The 27,503-nt window shown below is 42.4% G+C and overlaps 1 protein-coding gene across 1 annotated transcript in view; it reads right to left on the reverse strand.

Moving 5' to 3' along the window:
* Window positions 1-24,681, reverse strand: part of PGBD5 (piggyBac transposable element derived 5) — a 56,309-nt gene extending 31,628 nt beyond the window's left edge. Inside the window, exons 1-2 of the mRNA XM_015857913.2 lie at window positions 23,949-24,681; window positions 178-605 (exon numbers count right to left, since the gene is read on the reverse strand). Of these exons, the coding sequence (XP_015713399.1) occupies window positions 178-605; window positions 23,949-24,636 (1,116 nt within the window). The 5' untranslated portion in view covers window positions 24,637-24,681. The remainder of the gene's footprint in view (window positions 1-177; window positions 606-23,948) is intronic.
* Window positions 24,682-27,503: the final 2,822 nt, after the last annotated feature.

Consider the following 27,503-nt stretch of genomic DNA (forward strand, 5'->3'; position numbering starts at 1 on the left):
GGGCCTGGACCATATGGCAAGCACTTACCAGAGAGGTCAGGGCTGGTCACTCCTAGCAGTCCCTAAGAGCATGAATTCCTAGTTCTTTCCACAGGCAGCCAAACTTTGCATTTTCAGACACAGCAACACAACCCAGAGAACGTAGGTTATGTTCCTCACAAAGAGATTAACTCTTACCTGGGCTTGTGAAGGTCTAAAAGCAGAGTCAAAGCCATTCTGCAGAGAGTCCAGGAAAGGCTGGATTTTGTAGAGTCCATGCGTTGTCTGGCTTGAGCGGAAGGCCACAATGTGGAAGTACTTCAGGATCTTCTCAAACCTTGATTGTGTCATGATAAGTGCAATGCTCTTGTTGCTATAGAAGCCGCTGCTCCATATGCTGAGAACAGACTCACAGTGGTGGATGCTGGTCGATATCATATAGCCTAGGAAAGCCTTCATTTCTGTCAAGGTGACGTCAATCCAGGTATCGTCACTACCAAATCTCTCCTGGTACTTCTTGGCATACATGTTGGTTTGTACCACCATGTTCTTTAGTACATTGTCAGGGACAAAGAGTTGAAAAAAGTCCATGGCACTGGCAGTCAAGGGCATTTTTCGTGTTGGACCTAGAAGAAAAGCAGAAAGGGAAGGCAAGCTCACAAGGCATGTTCAGCCAACATCAGCAGTTTAAAGCAGGACTAACCTGAGTGCTTGATAAGAATTACCATAGAGTGATGTGAATTAACTCCCTACCCTCAGTTGTAATGGAAATCCACAGAGCTCAGTCATGACTACTTCAGGTCAATATGCTGGTTTGGACACCATAAGAAAATGAATTTGTGTAAATACAACCATGATAGGTAAAGCAATGGCTATTCAGACAGGACACTTGGAGAACAAGGCCAAACTGATGGCATGACAGCTAATTCCTTTAGAAGAACGTCCACTGACAGCTTTCAGGAATCTTCACCCCTATATTCATTGCCTTTCTCTAGGTGGCTGGTTTCACCATTCCATGACACATGGAATACTACTAAGCATTACAGTACGCATCCTGGGGCACCTTCCTCACATAATGCAATAAGCTGTGCAGTCCCATGCGGTAATTACTCCAGCTCTTAAATGATCTTGCACTTTTGCTGCAAGTTTCAAGAATTTATTTTATTCCTTAAGTAGTGGGGGTGGGAAGGAGGCAGTAAGGGTTGGCAGCCCTGTAACAACGTAACGAGGTTATCCAGCCAGACACTAGATTACATTAAGCCGAATTAGGACCATCAAGCTTGCAACACCAGGGATGCAGACACCAATCCTTACAGCCCTCTCTCCTGTAATCCTTTCCATAAGTTAATTAAGCTCAATTTTAAAAGTAGTGTTTTTCATGCCCCACAATGGCAGTGCTTGAGTCACCAGGTAATGGCTATAGGGATAGGGATGTTTCCTGTTCTCTTAAGAAAGCTGAGCAACTGCCAGACATAAAATCAATGCATCTGAGAGGGGCAGCACGGGCAAACCTAAGCACAGGGCAACGCAAAGAGCAGCTCTACATCCCTGTGCAAAAGATATATGGTGTTTATGACCATGACATTAATAGCTGGATTCAGTAAATACTGTGCCTTAGTTTAACTGATAAGCTTAAGACAGCCTGAACAGCGCTCTTTCTGATCAAAAGCAGAGAGCACACAGATTCTACTTAATACAAAAGAGTCTTCCTTGTACTGCATGGCTCCTTGGGTCTCAGCATCAGCTGAATCCAGAGCAAAATATTTGCCATTCTGTCCTCTAGAGCTTCGGAGATACACTAATGTGTTGGTTAGGTCGCACTCTTCTGTACACCTGTATCTCAGTTTACATTCTTAGTTACAGCAACAGTTATGGATTACAGAAATATTGCATGGTTCGGTACTGCATAGGAACCGCACAAACTCTGTGGCTGAACTTGCTCTCAAAAGCTAGTTAATGTCTAAATGTTTGGCTACAAGCTGATGATCTCAGCCTACTAGAAGCAGAGCAGAAATGACACCAAAACCTTCAGGTTGAAGGGAATGAAGAAAAAAAAAAAAGAAAAAGAAAAGAGATAAGAGAAAAAAAACAAAAACATAACAAAGTGGGTTCTTTCTCCCCAACTACAATGGGGAAATAAACATATTTAAAGATTTCTTTCCAATTTTTATTTGCAAGATTGGGAAACTAAATTAAATACTTCAGCTGAAAGAACAAGACTAAAAGAACTCCCCACAAATCATGGCATAATAAAGACACAGCAGAAAATTTCAGCTTAAATGATAAAAAGTTTTCATTATCAACTGGAAACTGTGGGGATAGGATAAATATACTTGTTTAACCTAAACTGCTACTGCAATAGTAAAGTATATTATATAATAGAGTTATTTTCTTTTGATCAGGAGATTTATATTCTGCTAGCACACACTAGACTGTTATAGTTGACATAAAATGCTCTACAAATGATTGTGCATGAATGACTTATAGTACATCACTTCCTCCCTCCCCACAACTTAATCAAGTTTTCATATCCTATAGGAGATAAAGCTTTCTGATAACAACACACTGTGGATTCCCAGTTATATACAAGGCCTTGAGTAGCTGTCCGAATTCACTTCCAGTGCCCATGCAATCCTCCCAGGTAGTACATGAAGGTAGCTTTTAAGTTTTAAGAAGCAGAAGGTGGGATTGGATGGTAACATTTCAAATCTTGCCTACAGCAACCAAAATGCATTCATAAATCAGTAGGTCTTATGATGTAAAATACGCTGATCTTGAGGCAGGTGCATACAGACAACATGTCTGTGCTGGACCCCAATTTTAGGAAGTCAAGCACAGACAGAAGTACAAAAAAAAGTAACTCTGTACATTATTAAATCTTCAGAAGTTGCACAAGTTTACCTTGAAAAGTGATTATGGCAAATTGCCAGGTAAACTGGATAGGATGCTTTATTTCTTACCCAGCAGATCTGCTCCACCTGCACACATCTCCTGTCTGCTCTCTTAGAAATGAATGTACAAGACTGGTAACCTGTTTGCCTCGCAGAACCCACACAGCTCTAGAAACAAGCTGAATCACTTTCTGACTCAATCATCAACCTAATTGTTGACTAAAAATAATTCTGAAAGCCACGGCATAATTTTATTGTCTTTTAAAAAAGCCTTTATTGGCAAAGTGAGAACATTCGATTCATAATTTACTGATATGTATTAAAGCAAGAGTGACACTGAGTTTCTGTAAGGAGAAAACTGAATTTTTAACATGAATTGGGTTTTGCATAGCTAATGACTACTTTAAGATACATTATTTAAATATGATACTCTATCTAAGTTCACAAATATATCCCATATACAGAGCAAACTTTGTAAGAAACCTAAATATTGCATTTGAACTTTTTAAGCACTTCTACACTGACTTAGAACCATAGAATGGTTTGGGGTGGAAACATTAACATTATCCCTTAACATCATCCAGTTCCAAACCCCTGCTATGGGCAAGAACACTTCAACGGCAATTACACAATCTACCCATGTTACAATCCAACATGTAAACGCACTTTCCTCCTTCCTTCTCACCTTGACTACCAGGGAGAACTGGCATGTGCAATCAGCAGCAGTCACCTTGCAAGTCATTGCTGTCATGCAATCCAATTTTGACCAGATTGGTTCCATTTTCTGTTTTGCACACAAAACTAACTTCACTGCCAAAGCCAACCAGCAGGGAAATCACTATTTAAATCATCAGAACAGACTCTAAGTAAATGGAGATGCTGAGCAGGGAATGCCATTTGTGATACAACCTGGAGGCGCAACTGGATTGGAGACTGGAGCCCTGCCTCAACAGTGCACTGCTTGTGCACTCCTAGCTTGTATCAGAAATAGTGCTGCCAGCAGGAGCAGGAACATGATTATTCCCTTGTACTTGGCTCTGGTGAGGCTGTACCTCAAGTACTGCGCTCAGTTTCAGGCCCCTCACTATAAGAAAGACCATGAGGCCATGGAGAGTGTCCAGAGAAGGGCAATGAAGCTGTGAAGGATCAGGAGAGCAAGTCTTACAGGGATCAGTCGAGGGAACTGAGATTGTTCAGTCTGGAGATGAGGAAGGCTCAGGGGAGATCTTATGGCTCTCAACAAGAAAAGAAAAAGAGGTTGATGCAAGGTGAGGGTGGCCTTTTCTCCTGCATAACTAGCAATAGGACTAGAGGGAATGGCCTCAAGTTGCACCAGGGGAGGTTCAGTTTGGATATTAGGAACAACTTCCCCTCAGAAAGCGTGGAGAGGCCCTGGAACAGGCTGCCCATGGAAGTTGTTGAGTGACTGTCCCTGTCACTGAGGTTCATCATAAAATATCTCATTGCCTTGACAGACCCAAGTATGAACATTAAGGTGCATTATATACAGGTATATATCTAAGAAGGAAATGTAACCTGATTCTCTTAGTTTCTGGCAACTGTGAAGTATTTTCTCTTCTGACATACGGCGCTGCTTTCAAAGAACAAGGTTTGAAAACCCAATTAATTCCGTCATCCTAAATCCAAGCAAGAAAAGACTGTTTTGTATGCCTGGGAAGCTCCCTTTCCAAAAGTACACAACAAGATTTTGAAGTCTTATTTAGAAAAAGTCAAAAAATGCTGATAGAAGATTTCTGTCAGAAAATAAACATTTGTCAAAAAAAATAAAACGTGATGCTTTCATAACAAATGTCAATGGATAAAATATAGCAGACAGTCTAAACAATTTTTCCAGCTTTCTCAAAGAATACAGAGCAACAAAAAGAACCGGGGGGAAAATAGATATCTATATAACTAAAAACAATGTCTTATTATTTCCCAAAATAATTTTTTTCAAGACTGGTTTCACTCTATGCTCCCTCACCTAAGCTTTGGAAGCACTGGAGCTTATCCAGCCTACTGGAAAAGTCAGTTTTTGTATTAACTCTGTTCTTAATGGTCTGTAAGAAATGTGCATCAGATCATCTTCAAACCACCGCCAGTCTGACAGCCTCATGACAAGCCTGTCAAGGAAGCTTAAAGTGAGTGCATATAACAATTCTCTTTTGCAGTTTATACCAGATACTGTCCTCCTGCAGGAACTGGGCAGCAAAGCATTCAAGTCTGTAATGCAGCACATTATGCTGCATGTATTTCATTCAGTTTATTAAAAAATAGCAAACAAACCCCCAGTGACAATCTCTGCAGGATATCTGCAGGATAGCAGGAACCTTGAGAGCTAAGTCTGGCACATCAACCTAGTGTAGTTCCCTTGTTCCTATCCAGCACAAGATGGTCACCTGCTCCTTGTGATGGTGCTGTGTGCCAGCTGGGAGGGTAGCCCCAGACGGCCCAGAATAATACCAGTGGGACAAGCCAAGAGTAAAGGATTTTGGCTGTAATTCAGCAGGTTACCATGTGGGATCAGACACCACATAAAAACAGGTAAATCTTCATGGGCATCTTCAGGGTTCCAAGCAGCCAGGTCTTGTGCCCTACCCACTGACTGTTCCATCAGCAGCACTGGGCTGAAAATAAGCACGTGTGAAAGGTTGTGGCAACCTTCCATGAAGTTCAGCTTGTTGGGGATTTACACCACAGTGAAAAAAAATTCCACACGTTTAATTGAAAGTATTTGTTTACCATCTTTTAGAGCCTTCAAGCTGCAGCAAGTGAATGAGAGGCTAAAAAGCCCACTGCAGGCAGAGCTGAAACTCATAATTATATACTTCATTTCCATGGTGAGATCTTATAATCTACCAGCCAGCATTATCAGAACTCAACAGAACTTCCCAAAAACTGGTACAAGGTTTTATAGCTAAAATCATTAAAAACAACATCAACAAAAACCCCGTAAATCAGCAGACACGTGCTAAAACAGTACCATACAGTGCCAGCTCACACAGCTCATTATTCATTTGGCTGTGGGACTGAACACACTTGTTCCTTTCTCAGGAATTCCCTCTTCAGCAGCTTCCCTTGCACTTGCAGTTTTGTGTTAATTCTATTAATATGTTTTACCACCCTCAAACATCAGAGCAGATTGGCTGCTCCTGGCAGTCCAGCTGACACTGCGCATACCCAGCAGGTTGGAAACAACCATTAACATGGTGGCTTCATTCATCATCTGTAATATGGGCTGTACACATCTGGCTGTAGGCACAGCTGTTAGTATTTGCCCTAGATAACTTCACAGAGTAGCATGGATAGATTTATGTCAGCACAACTTCCATTACTAGCAGAGTGATCCCCAGAGCTAAAACCAAGAAGGCTGTTCTGGGATAGCCCCATGGGAGGAACCTGAGCTAGGAACTCTTGCTGATGCAATCTGCCTTCACATCTTTCTCTCCAGGGCTTTTGGCCAGTTCAAGTGCATGTCCACAAACAGCATTCATCACCCACAAGCAACTTGCTCCTTGTCAGTAACTTCCAGCATTAGGAGAATTTGGTGTCAGAACCCTCCCTTTGTAAGGGGAGAAATTTTGTGTTTGAAGAAGGGAAAATAGCCCAGTATGTTTTCCATTAAAATCATCAAGATATTTAATCTATTTTCTGTAATTAAAAGTCAATAAGCTAATGAGATGCTGAAAGTCTCCACGTCAAATCCAGCACTAACACACAAAACACACATATGGCCCTGGAAAACTGACCATTTGATTTTGAGCAATTCTCAGGAGGAAATTTTTTTCTGCTTTGTCAAAAAAAAATTTTTTTTAAAGGACCAAGTGTAAATAAGAAAAAATAATAATTAAAAAAAATAATTAAAAAAGCAATAAAAAATAATACCAACTGGAAATCCAGACAGCTCAGCAAAGCATTAGAGACAATCTTTTCATGCAAAGACCTTCATTTCAGTGATTCATCTGCATCCCATATGTGCTAATATAGCTACAGAACTGGGGCTATAAAACTGTGCCCCAGCAGCTATAGCTGCTTTCTGGAAAAGAACTGCCAGGACATGCCTGTTGTCCATAAAGCATCAGATGCTGCTTCCCATGCACAGAAGGAAGCTCCTGCCTTGACATCCACTTGGGAAAGGGTGACAAGGCCACAGCATGACTCTGCATCCGAGTCACAATGCATGGAGCTGGGGCTCCTGCTGCAGTCAGTCCAGCTAGGACTTAAAAACTAGAAGCTGGCCAAGGAGCTTAGTGCCAGGGGCTACATGGGAATGATATTCAGGCTCTTCTTCTACATTGGCTTCCCTGGGATTTCACTGGTCTCCGTAGTAGTGTGCACATGCATCCCTAGGTAACTTCACAAGCTGCTCAAACTAGTTTTCCCTGCTGTACAGGCCCCAAACAGGGAAGCAAAGGAAGTCTCATCACTTTGGAGACTAAAAGAGTAAGTCAATGCTACAGTCACTGGGACTCTTGTTTAAGGACTACACCATCTCCATCAGTGAGCATCATAACACCTCTTCACTTACACACTGCTTTTAAATTTGCAAGGTTACCCCTTTTAATTCCCCACATTCCAACCCCAAACCCTCCAAAGTGTCAGGACAAACACTTACAAACCATGTGCCTTGCCAACAAAGAGAGGGTGAATTAGGTTTAGGGGCAAATGAAGGTCTATTTTCTTAGAACAGTTAGGAGGATGCACACAGCAGTTGTTCTCTTACACCTGTCTCTCTGTCAGATTCTCTTTTTCCATCCTTGCTCTAAAACCTCCCCTTAGAAGTGACATACAGGTCACACTGCAGGGTGCCTGAACATCTCAACTAAGAATAGCCACATGGCTGGCAGCTTTGATGAATGACTTCTGTACATCACACACACCAGCATCCCTAATCCTCTTAGCTCACGCGGGACGCATGACACACATCTCATAGCACTCAAGCTGCTTCCTAATAACTCTTATAAACCCACAACTTCTCACTTTTAAGAAACCAGAGCATTTCTTCAACAATAAAGTGTGAAAAACAAGAAAGCAATCATCCATACGAAAAGGTGGATTTAACCACTCGTACTGCCTGTTATCTCTTGGCTGATGCACATGCTTACCAACCCCTGTGCCCCAGGGAAGGCCTTTGGAGAGCTGTAATTGCAGACAGATCCAGAAACACAATTCAGAGCTAAACACAGAGCAGAACCTTGAAGTAGCAGTCCATCAGCAACACAGCATCGCTCCTGCAACCTCCTCCCAGCTACTCTGAGTTGCAAGCAGAACTGGTGAGCACCTGGCCTCCAACTTTCCCCATTGCCAGCGACGGGCTGCATAGCAGCCTGGCACAAATGCAGCAGGAACAGGTCATGGAGAGAAGGACTGCAGAGAAGAGCATCACATGCTCCTCCATAGCTTTTCAGGACAGGCAGGACATGTCTCTGGAGCCAAAGTTTGTCTCCTCAAATACAGACTCACTCTTTATTCTGTTGTGCCCTGAATTCAGGAAGGGAAAAAGTCTGAGCTTGCCAAGCAGGCAACACTTCCCACTAGCCATCCCCATCACACTAAATACCAACTCTGCATTGGAGAAGGTTCCCAGCTGACAAACCTGGAAACCAAATCATTCCTGGCTGGGTAACTCAAGAGCAAGCTTCCCCTTCCTTCCAACTCCCTCACCATCCTGCAATTTAATGCACTTCAAGGTTATAGAATCACCTAATACATATGAACACAAATATACTTGAGCTCATCTTTTCCATGTTTCTTGGAACAAATAAACAAATAAATGCCAAAAGACCCTGCAGGATTTAATTACTGTAAGAATACACTTCAACTCATAAAAAGAAGTAGCTTGCATCTCTTGTTCTGGACCAAGTAGCAATAGTGATTTAATACAATAGGGATTTCCAAAGAACTTCATTATGTGCTCACATAAAATAATAATAAAAAAAAAAAAAAAAAGCCATAGTGATGAGATTAAGTAGTGGGATGGAAGACAAAGTCAATAAATTTTATTGGTGTATAAAAATCAGGCCCACACATGAGTTCCTTAAATTTGCATGTAATTATGCAGGAGGCACCTGCAAGGTAAATTTAAATTAGCAACATGGGAACAACCACTGCAAAACACAGCCTTCTGTTTGTAAAGTACCAAGCACTTTCCACTAAGTATTCCTACAGAGGCTTCTGGGCATTATCAGAACAGAAATAATAGCTTCCCCTTCTGTAACCACAGACATTTATAGCTGCAGATTCCACAAGCTCACATTTGCTAGCTGTGTTCTTCCTCTTACTTAATGTTTTAATTACATAGGGGGTAAGAAAGTTTCTGAGTGCGTTTTTGCTCTGTAGACTTGGCCCCCTATCTCATCCTACATGCTGTTGTCTATTTAAATACTGATTTTCTTAAAGAGTAAAAAAAAGATCCTGTTTCTGTGTAAAGCTGGTTAATGATTTCATTATATGATGGAAAGGAGTGTATTTACTCAGTGACAAGTAACTGGAAAAGTTCCCACTCAAACAAGGGCTGTGAATTTTGACTACTGCTCAACAACAGCAGTTCTTCCTTTCTAAACTGCCTGCTCACTAAGCCAGAGATAATATGTTCCCTGAGTTATGAAACTGGGAGTCAGCCTCCCTGCATGCTTTCCTCTGTTACTGATATGCTATGCGTTCATCTGCGCTCCTGCTTCACAATGCCTCAGGCTGACAGTGGGATTTGTGTCCTGTTTTCATTTGTTCCCTTCTGTAAGTTTCCATCCTTCCCCAGGCTGCTGGGCTCACTCTGACCTCCCCCCGGATCTACACACTCTCCCCCTTTCCTCCTGCATTTCTAAGATGCTGATGTTCCTCAAAGCTTCCTTTTCTGTTGACATTTTTGCTGAAGGGACAGGATGAGGTGAGGCTTCTGCTAGCAGAAATCCTGTAAAGTGCATGCTCACTGTTTCTAAGGATATATGTTTTAAAACAAGGATTAGCTGCTGGATATAACAGGTGGTCATCTGGCTAGGTGTTGGTCAGGAGTATGTCCAATTGCACATTATTCTCTTATAAACTATAGAATAAAGATCTGCACCTGTGCCTGGTCTGCCAAGAATAACAGAAACTGAAGTCCAAAATCCCCTTTTGGTTCTTGCTCATACCTCCTCTGGCCCTCAAGCACAGTACTAACACCTGCAGTCACAAGTTCACACATCCATTTTCTACTAACCCCTCTCTGGCAAGGAGCACCTAACTAGCAGGTAAACGCAAATCAAATTCTGCAATTACAGGTCAAGGAGGCCTGCAACTGGAGGCTTCTCTCTTTCAATTTGAAGTCAATGCTATTTTACATTCATAGAATCATAATCATTTGAGTTGGAAGGGACCTTAACAGCCATCTAGCTCAGCTCCCCTGCAGTGACCAGGGACACCTACAGCTGAATAAGGGTGCTCAGAGGCCCATCCACCCTGACTCTGAATACTGAAAGCCATAACCTCTGCCTCTTTTCCTGTAATTCTCAGGTATAAGCATGCTGTACCTACACCCTCCTCAACCATCAACGTAGTGAAAGAAGCATTCAAAATCTAAAGCGCAGACTCAAATTCTGATGGCTTAGAAACAATACACCAAAAGGTTTAAGTGAATATTTCTACAAGTGAACAAATGCAGAGATTCATTCTTCTGTACAGTCCATCCACCCACACCACAAAAATCAACGTAATTTCATGGCATATGGTGGCATACCTCACACAGAGCTGCTGTTCTAAGTCCCTTTCTTCAACTTTGCCAGTCCTTGCCAGCAAAGAAGAGCCCCAGTTCTGTGTGAGGATTACACAACAGTCTTCATCTAGCACCACAACATTTCCTACAAGGAACACTCAACCCCTTAGGTGCTGTGCAGCCTCCACTTAAACAACAAATGACTGAGGATTATTTAAGGAAGTCTCTGCTCCCAAACAGCAAAAGCTGTCTCTTCCTCATGGCTGATACCCAAGTTTTTCTTCCTCTTTACTACTGCTTTTCATATAGTGCTGAGACCTCCCTCCATGCCCTTGCTGCAGCACTATCTCAGTCAGTGTCTGCTTGTCAGAATCCCTGGTGTTGGCTCACGCCTCCTGGAGAGATCAGCCCATGCTGCTGCTCCAGACAGAACAAAAGAATCACAGCTTCAGTGTCAGGATGAATGTCATCTATTTCCAGACCTCCTTTCATTTTTTATTTGTTTTTTTGTTTGTTTGTTCTTCAGCACTCTTTGAATACAGAGTCCCACAGTAAAATGAGTATCTGAAAACCTCCCTTTTTGACTGCTAAGTCTCTCCCTGCTCTCTTGGCTCCGTGTGCAGGAATAGGAAGGCAAACAAAGAAAAGAATCTGTCTCCACAGGGAGCATCCTGCTTCCTAAGCTTTCCAGACTTCACTGCCACAGCTGTTTATATATTAAAGACAGATTTCCTCCTTTGTATAGCCCTTCCATTTCTTCAGCTGCTTGTTGCTGTGTTCACAAAAGTCTCACGTTTAAGCTATGTTTCTCTCCATTCATACTTTATTTATAATAGTTGACTGTCTCAAAATAAAGTTAAGAAAGTAACAGGCATGCTGTGTCTCATTCAATCCCATCAGCTTCTTCCATAAACTGATGTAGTTCCTTCTTCCTCATCACGAATTGCCCTGAATACACAGCATTTTCCCTTTCACATCAGGAACTATGTTCCTCCCTCAGGGCCAAGTTGTACTAGATCTTAAGTGCTATAACCCCCCCATCAATGTTTTAGTGGAAAATAAATAAATAAAAGCTTTCAGATTATTAGCAAGGCCTGAACTTTTTTTTATAACCTAGTGTTATCAGAGCCTCAGGCACCCCAGGCAAGCTAGAACGTTACTTGTCTGGGGAGGAGGGAGAGAGCGATGAACATATTACTTTGCATCACTGCTAAATACCAGATCTCATAGTACTCACTCAAACCCTCACTTCAGCAGAGTGAGGAGCACGCACTTGAATTCTATCAGTCCCAGAAAGGCCTGATCTACCAATAGGTTTTATACCAGTATATCCAGTTTGCTCTGAAACGGAGTTGGTTCCATTTCTGACCCCCATAATACTGTTTTTCTTGTAAGAACAAGGCAGCAGTGGTACTGGACAGAGGCACTTTTGCATCAGTATAACAGCTCCAATGTTAGTCTGCTTATAGTATGTTACTGTATTATCATTAAAGTAGCATTGCATTCACATACAGAAAAGCTTAGGATTTAAGCATGAGTTTATGGTCTTTCCTAGATTCAAAGTATAACATGTTTTTTTTTAACATCCCTTGACACTCAACTTTGACTTTCAATTTGCATTGCTGATGAATCAAAAGGATGTTTAACAGCCTTGTGTTGTTCTCTAAAGGAAATAAACTTCCAGAGCACAAACTTGCTGTGCAGTCAGCCATTGAAATTATTAATCCTATAAGCAAGACTGAGCCTGCAATATGCATAGTGGTATGAAAGGAGGGAAACCATCTTTCTACCACACAAATCCTCTGTAGTCATTCCCACAGCCTTCTCATCATCCCTTTAGGGCCTTATGACTGTGATTCAATAGGCAGTGATGACTTCTCAAGCCTTGGCAAGCAGATTACAACTCCCTCTTGATCATGGGTCTTACTTAACATTAGTTTCTACCACTTAGACACAGACCTGATACCAAATTGACTGCTGCTGTTTTTATAAGAATGCCGTTTTTAAAGGAGCAATTCAGTCACGCATTCAATGGCAAGCTGTGTAACATCAGGGCTCTAAGCTCCTCATACAGTCAAAGCAAACAGGTCATGCCTTTTGATAAACACACTAAAGGAATTGCCTTTAGTGGGGGAAAAAAATATATAAATATATATGTTCCCCTCTATCATTTGAGTGGCCAAACTCCTCATATACTACAAAAGAGTAGGTAGAATGACTTCACATTTGAAGTTGCTTTACTTAACCTGTGATTCCTCTTAAATCCGCCTTTATTCATCACAAGAGAACAGGGCCAAGGAAATAACAAGAGAAAAGCTATGGCTTCTGTGTCCTGTGGATTGGGAAAAGTCAAGTGAAATTCTCCCTGGTGACAAGGGAACACTTGTGTTTGTGCACATTTAACACTTCTTACTCCTAAAGCTCAACTAAGGAACAAAAAAGCAGCCGATATTTCATGAGATTTTCTTTTGAGTGACAACAAATAGGGCTGGCAGTAGGAGTATGTGACTGTTGTTTAAAAGAAAGCTCCAGACTCCAGAACTACACTGAAAGCTTTTTGCTCATAAGTAGTAAATAGAGTTGCTTTACAGAGCTAAACAGTTTTTCCTTGGTGATTATTCATTTGGTCTTGCTTTATCCTTGTTATATTTCACTTTAATTATCTTGATAGTTTTGATCAATTCCTGCTGATTAGCTGACAACACTTCTCTCCTTTCGGGTCTCAGGCTTCTGTCTAGCAGAGACCATTTGAGGCAGGTAATCACAATGGCTTGAAGTCAAGCAAGTTGTTCTTGGGCACCAGCCCCACTACCAAAGCCACAGAAAAGTACCACACCAATTAGATACGACACTCCAATTTTGCTGAGCTGTGTGAAGTGTTAACAAGCTGGAAGGAATGCTAAGTTTAATGCTGTGGTGGGTGTGACAGTTGTTCACATATTGCAACTCCCACACTGAGATCTCAAACATCAGCTGTAGCAAGTGTCAGCGAGCAATGCGGTCTAGGAGCATCTGGCCATACTGCAGAATGCTAGAAGTACCAGCTGCCATCTTTATGTGGCACTATGGACACATGAACAGGCAGAGGCTGCTTTCACATGACTTCATTACAACATCAACTGGATTTTTCACAGAATCATTAAGGCTAGGAAAGACCACAAAGATCATCAAGTCCAACCATCAACCCATCACTACTATGCCCACTGATCGTGTCCCTCAGCACCACGTATCGGCTGCAGGACAGGCTCTTCTCACTACAAATTTGCTGTCTAATAAGGATCGAATTTGAACAAACTATCACTAAGCAGGTGCATTTCAAAGTGCTCTCACCCCTCATTGACTATTTTTGCTTGAGGTAGGTGAGAACTCAGTATCTGGAAGACCTTCGCCTCCTCCTCCCATAGAAAAAAAAGCCTGAATTACTAAGAAGCAAAATGTGAACAACGAATTCCTGCTCCAGACTACCTGCAGTTTTAACATGGACAGCAAATACATGGAATCCAGCAGAGCTCAGAATAACAAAAAAAGGCAGTTCATAATGACTAAAAATACAATGATAAAATGTGAAGGATTAGTAAAATCTATATTAAGGTGCAGGAGAAATGGTCGTTTTTATGACAGCAAAGGATTTTCTAGAAAGAGAAACAGAGAAACTAAATGCTGTAGCAGAGAAGAGAAGGTTAGGAAAAGGTTATAGTACAGATTAAAAGGATTCACTAGCAATGGAAAGTTTCAAAGTAAAGTTTTGAACAGCTTTTGTTATACTTGTTTCCTAGCTCCTTTTCTGATTAAAGCACTGTGCTAAAGCATTCTCCCTTTAGCTGCCCATTTCAGCCTGAAAAGAAAAAAAAAATCCCATCTCCCTTTTATCTTAGGAAGAAAGCTGACATTAGAACAATTGGCAGCACACAGCTCAATGTCAAGCTGCTCCAGGTCAATACTGGGACCCTTTTTCTCCCTTTTGAGCCAGCAAAAGATGGAAAGAGGAGGCATCATTTGTATTTTAAAATTTAACTTTTTGTCTTCTGTATCTGCTCATAAAATGCTATCAAATGGTTCTTCTTCAGCATATAACACAAATAGGTGCTTTCAGGAAAAAAAAAAAGCTTATTCAGTTCTTCGCCATTGATTCAATGTGTGACATTCAACAGTTAAAAGAACAGAAGAAAGACTGAACACTGATATAATCTCACCAGCAGCATCACCAGCGTAAGTACATTTTAAATTCCTAGAATCTTTCATTTTTGATGCCCAGTTTTACAGCACCATTTAAAAAATATCCATAGCTGAATATTTCACACCCACCATCTGCCCCAGAAAGCAAGTAGTTTTCAGATTTGCACTCACAGAGCTCAAAGTGGTTCGTATTTATCCCAGTCTAGTGGAATTAGGGAATTAGATACTTCTGGCTGTATTACTGCACTTCCTAATCAGAAACAGCTGTGTCTCATACAGAAAAAGCTAAAAGGCTCTTTTGCAAAATAAAATGGAGAGAAAGAGAGATGAAGAAATAAGCAAGGTCAGTGAATTTTTCAGGAGGCAAATTCATGATAAGCTAGGTGCAATTCAGCTGTCAAGGCAAGGATTTTGCTTTGGTTTTCAAGACAACTAATGAGGTTTATCAGAGTATAAATTTCATGAGTCTGAGGATAGGATAACATAAGCTATAATGCCTGTAGCAAAAACAAAAACATAAATAATTAAAATGTTGCAAGTTCGTTAACTTTTTTCCTCTAATTCCTCAAATACTAGTAGCCTCATAACAAGATCCAGAGTGAATCCAAGTTCAAGGTAACAGCCTAAGCTAAAAAAAACAAACAATAAAAAACCAACAAAACCCAACAAGTACAAGAGGAAATCTGACTTTAAGCTTCTTACTTGTATCCTAACATTTCTTCAAGACTGAACAGATCTGAGTGGAAAGAATAACAACCACAGGCACTGAGACAAATTCAGAGCAGTATTAGTTACTTGTATCATAGACAGGATACCCTACAATCAGACTTGAGGTATATATCGGGAAAAGAGACAAGCTAAGCACAATAATATTCTTCCCAAGATGAAACAACCTTGCAAAGCTCACAGAGAAGTGAGGAAACAACCTTCTGAGAAACAAACACATTCTGTTGTCTTCCCTTGTCAAGACACCTATTTGATAGTCATCAATTACGGCAGGTGACTGGATAAAGACTTAATTGGGCCTATTGCAGACTTGTGCCTGTCTTCCTCCTCCACATCTGTTCTCACACTTTACAGTAGTGTTCTCAGTATTTACTTGCAAGGAGGGTCTTCATACCTCAAGAGAGTTATAGACGAAAGCAACTACAGACTTACACTACTGGATAATACAATAACTAAAAGTTTCCCAGGTGCTGTGAGGATAACAATTAAAGTATTTGGGTAGTACTGTATCCAAAAATTAGTTTTTAAACACACAAAATGAGGCCTAGAATTAATCACTTGAGTAGAGATACATCATCACTGACATACAACTAATTACCCTAGCATGTGATAGAGACAGAAACACTCTGAGTAACAGCCATGTAAGCCTGGACCACTGTACCATAGTAAGAGGAAAGGGAGAGTTTCACCCTAACAGATGAGAAGGCCTTCTGTGAGCACACAGTTTCTTCCATCAAGATACACAGCTTCACCCCATGCCCAAAGCTGAGGCAGATGAAGCATGCAGCAAGTCTTTTCCTAGCACTCCAACATACAACTTACCACTGAGCAGCTTTCCTAGTGTATACATCTATCTTAACCATTTGTAAAACAGCAGAAAAAAGCACTGGCAAGGGAAACGAGAAGTCATTTAATACAAGTCTCAACCAGAGGCTGGTGTACATACTGGGTGTCAATCTATTACAATAGGTTAGTAAAGCTTGTTCTTAGGTTTCCAGAGACAAACCAAGTCTGCCACGGTATTACACTGGCTGAGAGCTTCTATCATGATTCATTTAATTCTCCATCAATTCAGCTTAAGCCTGTTATTCCTTGTATTCAATTTCCATAGCAGATAAGGCAGATAATGCCCTTTTCTACAATAGCCTTTACTTATCCACATGGCCACTTAGTTTATAAACAGAATACTGAAACATGGTCCAGTTGGTACATTTTCTCCTTCTTGATCCTCTCTCCCTCAACTGTTTACCTCCCACCTAAGGTGGTGACCCAGACTTACTATCTCCCAAACAGCAGGTCAGGTCATCACAAATCTTGTAAGCTTCTCTGTTTAAATACTTGAAGAGGATGTTTTTCTTTTCACAAAAATGAGACACTGAGTCACATTCATCTTGAGCTCAGCTTCATCCTCCTGTTCCCTTTCTATCTAAACGCTTCTTCCTTTTCCCCTCCATCTTGCAATTCCACTGTTAATCACTGCTGCCTTCACACTATGTGTTTCTCACTTGTGCTCTACCCTTTCATTCCCCTGGGCTATTTCAGGCTGTCAAGAACTGCATGAGTTCTGAGACTGTCTTCTGGTATACATGGAGCCCTTCCCAGATTTGTTTTATCTAAAACTTTAATGAACAAGTTCAGTAAGTTTCAAGTTTTTGGTAAACCAAAAATAATTTTTCCATCATAATCCCTAAGCTTTAGCCAGATCTTCACACCACATTTTCAGAGATACTAACCAAGACAAGAGACATTCCAGCAAAAGCGAAGACTTTATATTTAGAGTTTGTTTCAAGGAACTACCCTGGAGGCACTGACAGACCTATCTGAGGCCCAGGCCCTGAGGTCATCCCCGAGCACCATAATCCTCAGCCCCAGCACAGCTGGATATAACTCATTTTTGCCAGGCCACTGCAGCAAGGAAAGATATAACATCCACCACGTTGACCTCTGGAGAAAACTGCCCATCTCTTGCCTTGCAATACCAATCAAGTTAAGCTGTTCCACCCCAGTACTGACAGAACAAGTGATCCCAGACCCCAATTACCACAAACCATATTCATAAAAGCATAGATGATTTCAATACGTGTAACTCCTTCAGGGTAATTTTTCAAGGCATTAACTGACAAGATTACCATTGCCTAAACCCAACATGAACAGGCTGCATCCTGCAAGCAGAGAGCATTGTAACAATGAGAACAGCTACACGTCCACAGCAACACACAGATCTCTGACTGCACAGCTCCAGATGCTTCCCAGTGGGATGTCAGCCAGCATTTACCACTCAAAAAAAAAAAAGATGACTCCACACACTGGATAGACAAATTTTCCACAGCACTGAATTTCATAAGTAACTTAGAAAAAAGAAAAATACTCTCTTTTCATGCTGCAATTTAATCTATTTCATACACACCCACCTCTCCGCCATATGTAATCACAAATGAATCACAGTTATAGCAGCATCTGCTTTAAATCTGTTTTATGTTCTTTCTCCCCTTCCTCTCCCCAGCAACAAAAACCAACCAAAACCATTTGTACCTGCTGACTGGCCCACTGTATCTTTTATCTCAGTCCACTAATCTTTTTGTTCAAAATGACTTTCCCCCACCCATACAGGCATAAGATACTCTTTGCTTCAGTGGCTCCTATTTATCCTTCTGTGACAAGATTTTTGCATCTCTACAGTGTGATACATCAACAACATTGCAGTTTTACCAGTTCTCAACTGCACAGCTACAGCCTTGTATTGCTGGCTCTATAGAAGCTCCATGCGTTTGTTGTTTATCCTTCTTTAAAAAAAGTTTGTCAGTACAAATCACATGAATCCATATAATGTCCAGGAGAACAAAACTGAAAGCAAGTTTTCTATCAGGTGCCATTAATATCAGTCACCTTCACAGAAAATCAGGGCTGATAATTCAGAAATATTTTTATAAGGCCAAAACAAGCTAAAGAACCCTCTAAAACTGTTTCCCTGCAGTCCCTCGCTCTTGAAGCTATAGCTTCATTTTTACAAGACCCACTGAGTTACATATCTGTTCATTTTCAGATCAAGACAGTGACTGATTAACATCCTGTTTAAAGTGGGAGCTTGGATAAGTTCCTAGAAAGGATGCCTTGCCACAAAGAAGTGAGATGTCAAATGGCAGCGTTCTCATGCATCTGTCTTATGTATTCCTTTGGAGTCCATCTGTTCTATTTTCTAATATGATGCAGAAATTTCAGCAGTATTAAGAAGTATAAGGTATTCTAGGGACTATATTCCTTTGACTTCTAGATAAGACATTGAACTGCATCTATTATCTTCCCTTTGGGAAGCACTTTTTATTTTCAAACTGGTAAATCCATCCACTCCCAAGTTTTTGGAAGACAAGCATGGGAGGAAAACTAAACAAAATACCTTAACAAACAAGTACAAATTTCCCACTTCTACAGCAACCAGGACAGCTCTTGTGGCCCAGTCTATACATAATTAGCATGTCAACTTAGCTATTAGCTTCCTTATTAGGCACAGGAGAGAGGCCAATTTCCTCTCCAGGTTGACTTGGAGGTAAGCAGACAAGGGAAGCTGTCAACGTCACAAAAACAGTACAGCACAAGTGGACGTGAGTATTTGTAGGAAGTAATCTATTTCTTTGAGATGACCCCATAAATAACTACAAGTGGAAAATATTTGCTTGATTCAGTACAAAATCAAGCAGTAAATAAGTTTTTTCTCTGTAGAATTTCAGTCAGTGTCTATAGAGAAGACCTTAATTTGCAGTATTTATAGATCTAAGTGTCTCAAGTACTGACCAGAACTGGCTCTCTGTATAAAATCAGAGAAGAATCGGTACTTCTTTGAAATATCAACAGTGTTATTCACAATCACAGAGCTGCACAAAAAGGATGGGAACACAGCTAAACTGCAGGAAACTTTAGAATTAAGAAGGCTGTCATGAACCTGTATTACAGTGATGATGGAAGCAGGAAAGCGTGTTCTAAAACCATACAGAAAGCATATTTAGGTTTCATAAGAGGTATGATGTATTAAGCCCTTGCATAATTCACATCTTTAGCAAAACATTAAACCTTTAAGTCACCCAATAGATGATCTGGAAAACTGCATATATTAATTGTATAAATACATCTTTCTGATGTGTTTATCATAAAACATAGCAGCATCACAAAACATCCAGGAAGCTATAAATAACTTAGAATGCAAGAACAACTCATACAGATATGCCATTTTCCATGGTTAAGCAAGTCAAAAGCAGCTAATTCTGATGACAGAAGTAAGCAATAACGGGACACATCAGAGGCACTTTACCAACTTGCAGTCAGAAAATCTGGCCCAGATATTTCTCAAATAGAATACTTCACAAGCAACTCAGTAGCTTTTACAGGTTTTCTTATAACTCTGCAATCATTAAGTATTGTCCTGAATTGACTAAGACAAAAGCCTACAGGATTCAGTTCAGGACTTGAACCAAGATGATCAGTGTTGTTAGATGGCAGCCTGTATGTGGCCCTCTTTCAGGGCCCAGCCTGATCCAAGAACTCTTCATCCTGTTTGCCTGCTGCTGGAATAGTGTCTTCTCATCTGCCTTCCCACACAAGTCTTCTATTCTTGGGAAAAGCATACACACTGCATCTCATGTGCGAGCCATCATAGAATAAATGACTATTTCCCACCACGTGATCCTTTTGGAAAAAAACTGCTCTCCTAAAAGTATATTAAGAATTACTTCAGATATTAATTTAAACCTCTTCTAGGTAACAAGGGGAGCCTGTCTGCCAGGCACGGACTATGCAACTTCTTGAGTGCAAGCTGTTCTACTGGAGTGTGTTCTCCAAAGATATCTTACAGCACATTCTGTGTTTGACAAATACTCTGAAGGCCCATAAATTGCTATCTATGCTCTCCAAATGCAACCTGCTGAGGAGGAGCTGTCTCAAACTGCCAGTAAGGAACAGCCTTTACATTTTGTCCTTGGGTTTAGGTCTAAGAACAGATTTCCAAGAACACAGAAATGAAGAAAACTGATTGGCTGTAACTTCAAGGACTTCAGCAATAATTTTTAATCAGTCTTCCCCCATACTGCTGCCACCCTAAAACATGATCTCTAACAACCGGATGGCTTTTACATCTAGAATCCAATTTTCTAATCACTGGATACAGAGATATGGTAAGCATTAGACTCTAGGGGGACAATATCAACTACCCAGTTCAGGAACATCCCGATGCAGTAATACAAGGATATTCACCTTGCTAAGACCCTCCAAGAAGAAAGACCAAAAGCAATAGCACCCGTGTTTCACAAGAAGTTTCCTGGGCAGATTTCTAGGCAAACAGAGGAAAGCACTACTCAAAGCCACCCAACTCCTTTCACCTCTATACTTCCATTTCTCTCATCACTGAAGGGTGTTCACTCCGTGGCTTTCAGAGCTACAGAGAAGAGCACTATCACTATAGCTCCTGTTAGGGATAGGTAACCTTAGTAGGTGGTGATTTAGGGTGATGGCAGCAAGCCTGCTGGAGCTCAAGATGCATTTGGACAATGCTGTCATAAACAGGATCTGAACTTTGGGCGCTCCAAAAGTTAGACTGAATGATCTTTCTGATTCCCTTCCAACCTAGGGCATTCTGTGAAGAAACAGCAGACACTTTAAAATTAGTTTAAGGCAGGAGGAACCAGAAATCAAGGTTTTGTACTGAGTTGCTAGCATTTGCTAGCCTACAACTGAAGTAATAATAGTTGCTTTCTCCCCATTTCAATTCTAATTCCCTTATCGCAGCAGCATTTCCACAGCTCACCTTCATGACAGTGAGAAGGGATATTATACACACACATATATATGTGTGTGTGTGTGTGTATATATATATATATACACATATATATATATATACATACACACACACACACGCTGAGATCCAACATTTCCTCGAGAATGTCATCATCCTTTTAAATACACATACTGACCTACCCACAGACCTGCTGGAGCACTCTTTCTCAAGGGAAAGCATTTCAGCACCTCCTATACAGTTTATAACGCAGTACTTCAGAACTCACATCATTACTCTGAACTCTGTGGCGAGCAACTGAGCTCCCTTGTTTCCTCAACCTATTTTGATCAGAGCTGCATAGTGCTACTATTTATCAGTTTAAAAATCAGGGCATCACAGTATGACTCGTATTTTTCCCAGCAACTAAAGAGAATGATTTTGCAGAATAGCTTAACTAAAAATAACACAAAGAGCCAACAAACCATCTGTTCTAACCTCAGAGTTAACAGCTACCTTGGATTCCCACAAAGGAAGTCAGATAAAGCTATTCATGTTTTTGTTATTTCTTTCATAGAATCATTACGGTTGGAAAAGGCCTAAGATTGAGCCAACCATCAGCCCATCCTCCACCATGCTCACTAACCATATCCCTCCATGCCACATTCACACATTTCTTGAGCACCTCCAGGACCAGTCCCATCTCCCTGGGCAGCCTCTTCTAATGCTCGACTACTCTTTCAGAGAATAAATTTTTCCTTATATCCAACCAGAAACTCCCAAGCACAAAAAAGACTCCAAGCACCCACTATTTTTATTAAATTGAACAAGAAAAAAAAAAAAAACAAAACAACAAAGCAAACAAAACATGCATTCTGAGATTCTTATTAAGAATCTTGAGTATTTTGTGTTCCATACCTTCTCTTACCTATCAGGGCTGTCTCCCAGACCAAACAGCTTGACACTAGTTTGATCCTGGTCTGACTCAAAGATTTATTTCAAGAACTGATGCAGCTGATGTTTTATGAGACTTCAGTTCATAAGTACATCAGTTCTTCTGGTTGAAATCTCAGTGCAAGTATAGCAATGGAAGCACTTTGCATCATCTGTAGCCAGAAGGCCATACTGAGAAGTTTTTATGCTAATTTAATTTTTACCTCATTCAAAACTCCTTTTTAAGATCAGAATCTGGAAAGAAAAGATTCTTTCATCCAAAACGAGTCCAACTTTTCAGTGGTAACTGCCTCAGTCTCCTGGGTCAGAACACTGTCCAGTGAAGTGCCAGCAGCGACAGTACAAATATGCTTAGCATGGACCTAATAATGAGACATGCATTGACCAAAGCCAGTTGATCTACAGACTAGAATTACAAGAGTTTAGTTGTACAACGCAGTAGTTTCTGTAGTCTGGAATTAGAGTAGTCAATAAATAAATAAGTAATCAGAGTGTACATGCTTCAGAGACATCAAAGCACTACACGATTTGAACTTTCGCCAAACCAAATCACCATGCTATGAGCAGCATGCAGCATCTATTATCATCATTAAGATCAACAGAGTGAAAGGGCAGCAGCAAGCTCTACTCCATCTATCACTAGGAAGAAATATTCACAGCAATACCCATAGGCCTATCTCAAGAGGCTTCTGCATCTATTTCTGACATCCACAGATCAGACTCTTTCATTTCAAAGGAAACTTGAATTCTACAGTTAACAGGTCAACTTAATTTTCTTTCCCAAATCAACAGGAAAATGTGAATCCCAGTTCTATTTGTTAGAATGCATACTGCTATAAAGTAATGATATGAAGAAATAAGCCAGTGGAGGCAGAGAAATTAAATGATAATTAATGACAAAATAGCTTCACACCATGGAGCCTATGGTCCAGAACATGACTAAGTGAGAATCAAAACTTCAAGAGTTCTTTAAAGAGGCAGATCAGATTGATGGTTAAGGATATTACAGTGTCCAGAGGCTTCTAGAGTTAGGGAGAAATGGCAACTTTTTTTTTCCACCCTTGTCTGAAGCACCACAGAACTCTGAGCTCCAGTGCCAGCTCCAGCTTGCTCACTCATCCCTCAGGTAGGTTTCTACCTGCCCCACTGCACAAATTCCAGCACACTACACCAAGTGTAGAAGCACTCACCTGCACTTACCTTCCAATAGCAAAGTCAATGAATTAAACACTGTAAAAAAACAACAGTGAAGACAAGCAACTCTAGGCCAGACAAGCCATCCATCAGCTTAGCAGAGACAGGCAGTAATCCTCACATACCCTTCTGAGACGCAAGCGCTTCACTCAGCACCTCACCCCTTTGTACCCAGTGGCCTGTTTTCACCAAGCTCAGCCCTACTGACAGATGTGTTGTGTCACCTCACTGAGTCCAGCGGTGCAACTCTCTACGCAAGTCATCCCACCCTCGGCGGGCAGCAGGTCAACCCAGCCGCTCGTTTCCACGCGTGTCCCCACCTGTGGGCACGGCCCTCACAAGCGCAGATCTCTGCCCCGTTGTGAGCCCTTGTGCTGTCCCTCAGCACCCCGCTGCTGGCCGCGCTCTGCGCCTCGAGGAAGGATGCTTGTGACTAAGCACGCAGGCGGCCCGCACCCCACACGGCCGCCTAACGGCCGGGCCGCCCTCTGGAGGCACCCGCACCCCCGAGGCCCGGAGCCGGCTGATCGCGGCCGTACCACCGCCCAGGCCTCGCCGCCCGCCCCCGCTCCCCGCGTACCGCTGCTATCCTTGAAGCGAGGCGGCGGGACGTCTCGCAGCGACCGCGTCCAGCCGCCCGTCTCCGCGTCCTCCTCCTCCTCCCCTTCCTCCATCGGGCCCGGGCCGCCCGGCACCGCTCCTCCGCCGCCGGCCTGCCGCTGTTGCTGCCGCCTTCGCTCCGCCGGGGCCGCCGCCGACCTGGGGACGCGACGCCTCGACGCCCTGCTCCGCGGGCACGGCCCCTCCGGGCGCCCCTCGCCCTCTTCATCGTCCTCCTCGTCCTGGGAAGAGGCGGCGGAGCGGGAGTCGGCCGACGTGCTGTAGAACGGGTTCCCGCTGCTGTCCTGGCCCGACTCCCCGAACACGTCGTCGGAGATCTGCAGGCTCTCGTAGCGGGAGCGGGCCGCCTCCAGCAGCGACAGCGCCTTCCGCCGCGCCGGCCCGCCGCCGCCCTCCGCCATCATCTCGGCCGCCGCCAGCAGCCGCCCGCGCTCCCCTCGGGCCGGCTCGGCCGGGTCCTGCGGCCGCAGGCAGCAGCCCAGCAGCAGGAGCGGCTCGGGCACGGCGGCGGGCAGACAGGCGGATGGGTGAGCCCCGCCACCGCCGGGGCTGAGCCCTGCCTCCCGCTCCCGCCCGCACCACCCGCCCCTGTGTGTGTGCAGGGACATGGGGGGAAGGAGCCAGCTCAACATCTCCAAGTACCACATCCAGCCAATTACCGCGGCACTCCTAGCCCGGGAGGTGGGGTTATATGGGAGCCGCGGGCCGGCGCCGACCGCCTACCGGCCGTCCCTCCGCCCGCCGCCGCTCCGCCCATTTAAAACCACAGCGCCGGCTTACGGGGCTGCCGTCTCTCTGCACCGTCGCCGGAAGGGGGGGACCCTCCGCCTTGCCGCCCCCGGCACAGCCCCATCACCCGCTGCACGGACTCGGTCCCCGGTACGAGCCCGCCGCCACGCCGCCACGCCGCCACGCCGCCATGCCGCCCGCAACGGGGCTGGTCCGGGATGGAGCTGTCCGTCCGCCTCGGTGCTGAAGGCGGTGCGGTGACATTTGTTGCGCACCTGTGACTGATGGAAAAGCAACATGGTGGCGCAAGGAGAACGGGGAAGGGAAAGTCAGCGTGTCTTGAGTGGGTTAAAGACAGCTCAGAAGTATCCCCAGAGCGATCTAAGGGTTTCATAAGGCAGCTGAAGTCTCTAGTTATGCACAAATAATATTCTGTCTGACATTACTGCAGTGTTTGAAATCACTGATCAAGGTTTATGATGGTTACCATTGGCACCGCATTGTGCTGCTTACTGTACAAGCACACATTACAAAGACATTCCCTGCCTTCCTTCTCATCAATGACAGTAACTATCAAGCCTATCCTCACATCAATGCCTTCAAAATGAATCAGTTGCTGTGGTATGCTTATATGCAATTCAGGCAGAGGGTAACACACATAATTTGTATTTTTGTATGCAATCATTTGGTGTAGGTTAATCTTAAGTTCTGTTACTATGACAAACTTCACACGTTTTATAATAGTGAATGTTTCTGTCTTTTAAAAATGGAGTTTAATGTCCTTCCAATGATTTTCAAGGACTTCTGGACAACATGGAATATAATAAAAGCTGGAATGTATAAGTATTTAGAAGTTTAATCTTATGTTCTATTCAGATATTTTTAAAATGCAATGACTTCATTAAAACTTTAAGATTACGTAGCACGCATTCAGCCAAGTCCTGAGAAAAGAATCCATCTCCTATGTGTCCTCAAGCAAACAGAAAAGCCCGATGCAATTTGAGGGGAGAGATTTAAGCCATTCTTCTATTATGAAAAATCTCATAAGTGTCCTATTGATTATATTAAAAATTACTAAGTTTCTGTACAAATGGATTTTTCTCCTTTTTTCATTCTTTTTTATTTTATTTTATTTTATTTTCCCCTGCAAGTTCTGCCAGCTTAGCCTGTAATGTGGGAATCACACTGAGTTCTTCTCATCTCACTGCTCACCAGAAATCACAGCTCTGTAGGCCAGAGTGCCCTTTTAATCACATCCATGCTAGCCTGCTGTCTTCAGAGTACACTCACCTGTAATAGATGGTCATTTGAAAACAATAAAATGCAAAGCTGCCTTTGGATGTATAACTGGACTTGAAGAATTTTTCTTGCTGGTATCAATGAGTGACCGGCTTGAGCCCCATGGGCACTCATTAAACAAAACATTGTGCAGCCTTGTGATGACCTTCACACACAATGTTTTTTAAGACTGAAAAATTGCTTTAAAGATGCTGACAGATTATTTGTATTAGAAACACTGAAATCAACTTTTGGTTTGTGGTTGGATGTAGCTGTCCATCCAGGTGAATTCATCTCAGCATGCAGGTCCTATGAGTGTGTCCCGTGGACTCTGAAATGTCTCCATACTTTCCATTTTTCAGTAAAACACAACAACAGGAAGGACTGCTCTGAAAACCAGGATAGAAAAAGGCTCGTGAAAATGAGTTCCAAGTGAAAACATTAATGGAAGCATTTCAGAGTCCGAAGAAACACACACATGTGCAGCTTTTGTTGATGGAACTATCCTCTGTTTCAGGCCAGTCTGTAAAAAGATAAGTAGCTATTCTTCCTGTCCCACAAATAAAGAGATTGCTTTGAGTTCGTTGTGTGTGCATGTAAGAGTAAGATCACTTTTGTGAGATGGGACTCTAGAGGCTCCCATGTAGGACTGCATGCTTAGGATTTTATCTTGTAGTAAGCAGTCTAACTCAGAATTGTTCATATAAACTACTGGTTGGATTACTATAACCTGAAATACGGGTTCTGGATTGTAAAAGTCACCCCATATTAAATGCTAGTAGTCATTTGTTCACAAATGGTCGAGGAGAAGCCACAACAGGAAAGGTAGTTCTAACAGTGGTCTCATCATGCTGCAAGTTTTTTCTGAACAGCTGAGAAAACAGTCATCAGTAGAGGCTTGCAGTTGAAAAAATCTAATTATACAAACCTAATGGAACATAATAAACATCAGTGTGTTTTCTTCTTAATCACTGGTGTTTAGTTTCTAGAAAACACTGCTAGAGTAAGCTGACTTTTGTATCCACGGCAACCTGTGGGTCAACTTTTAATTTGTCTTTGGAGAAAATGTTGGGATTTTTTTCTTCCTTGACATTTTCTATTTTTATTGCAAAAATAGTGCTGCCTCCCGTATGCTCTTCTGATCAGGCAAATATTCAAGGGTAAGACTATAATGGGCCTCAGCCACTCATCATGTACAGAAGGTCATCAAAGTCTTTAACACTTTCCTTGGAGATCCACTGGCCAGCTGCCCATAGCTGATTCCTGAAGTCATCTATATATTATAAAGTACTTTGAGGAAGAAGAATGACATTCCACATCATGCATAGGGAAGCACACTGTCAGCACAAGTTGTCAGATGGCCCCTTGTATTCACTTTGCACAGTTTCAAATTTTGTCCTGCTTTCACTGCAGACAAAGATAGAATAATCCCATTGCCTTTATCAATATGGGCCTCTCTGGAAGTGAGATTAGGCCCTAATTTCTCTCCTTAGTTAGACTGCAGGGG

The sequence above is a fragment of the Coturnix japonica genome, chromosome 3, assembly GCF_001577835.2.
Source record: "Coturnix japonica isolate 7356 chromosome 3, Coturnix japonica 2.1, whole genome shotgun sequence".
Taxonomy (NCBI): Eukaryota; Metazoa; Chordata; class Aves; order Galliformes; family Phasianidae; genus Coturnix; species Coturnix japonica.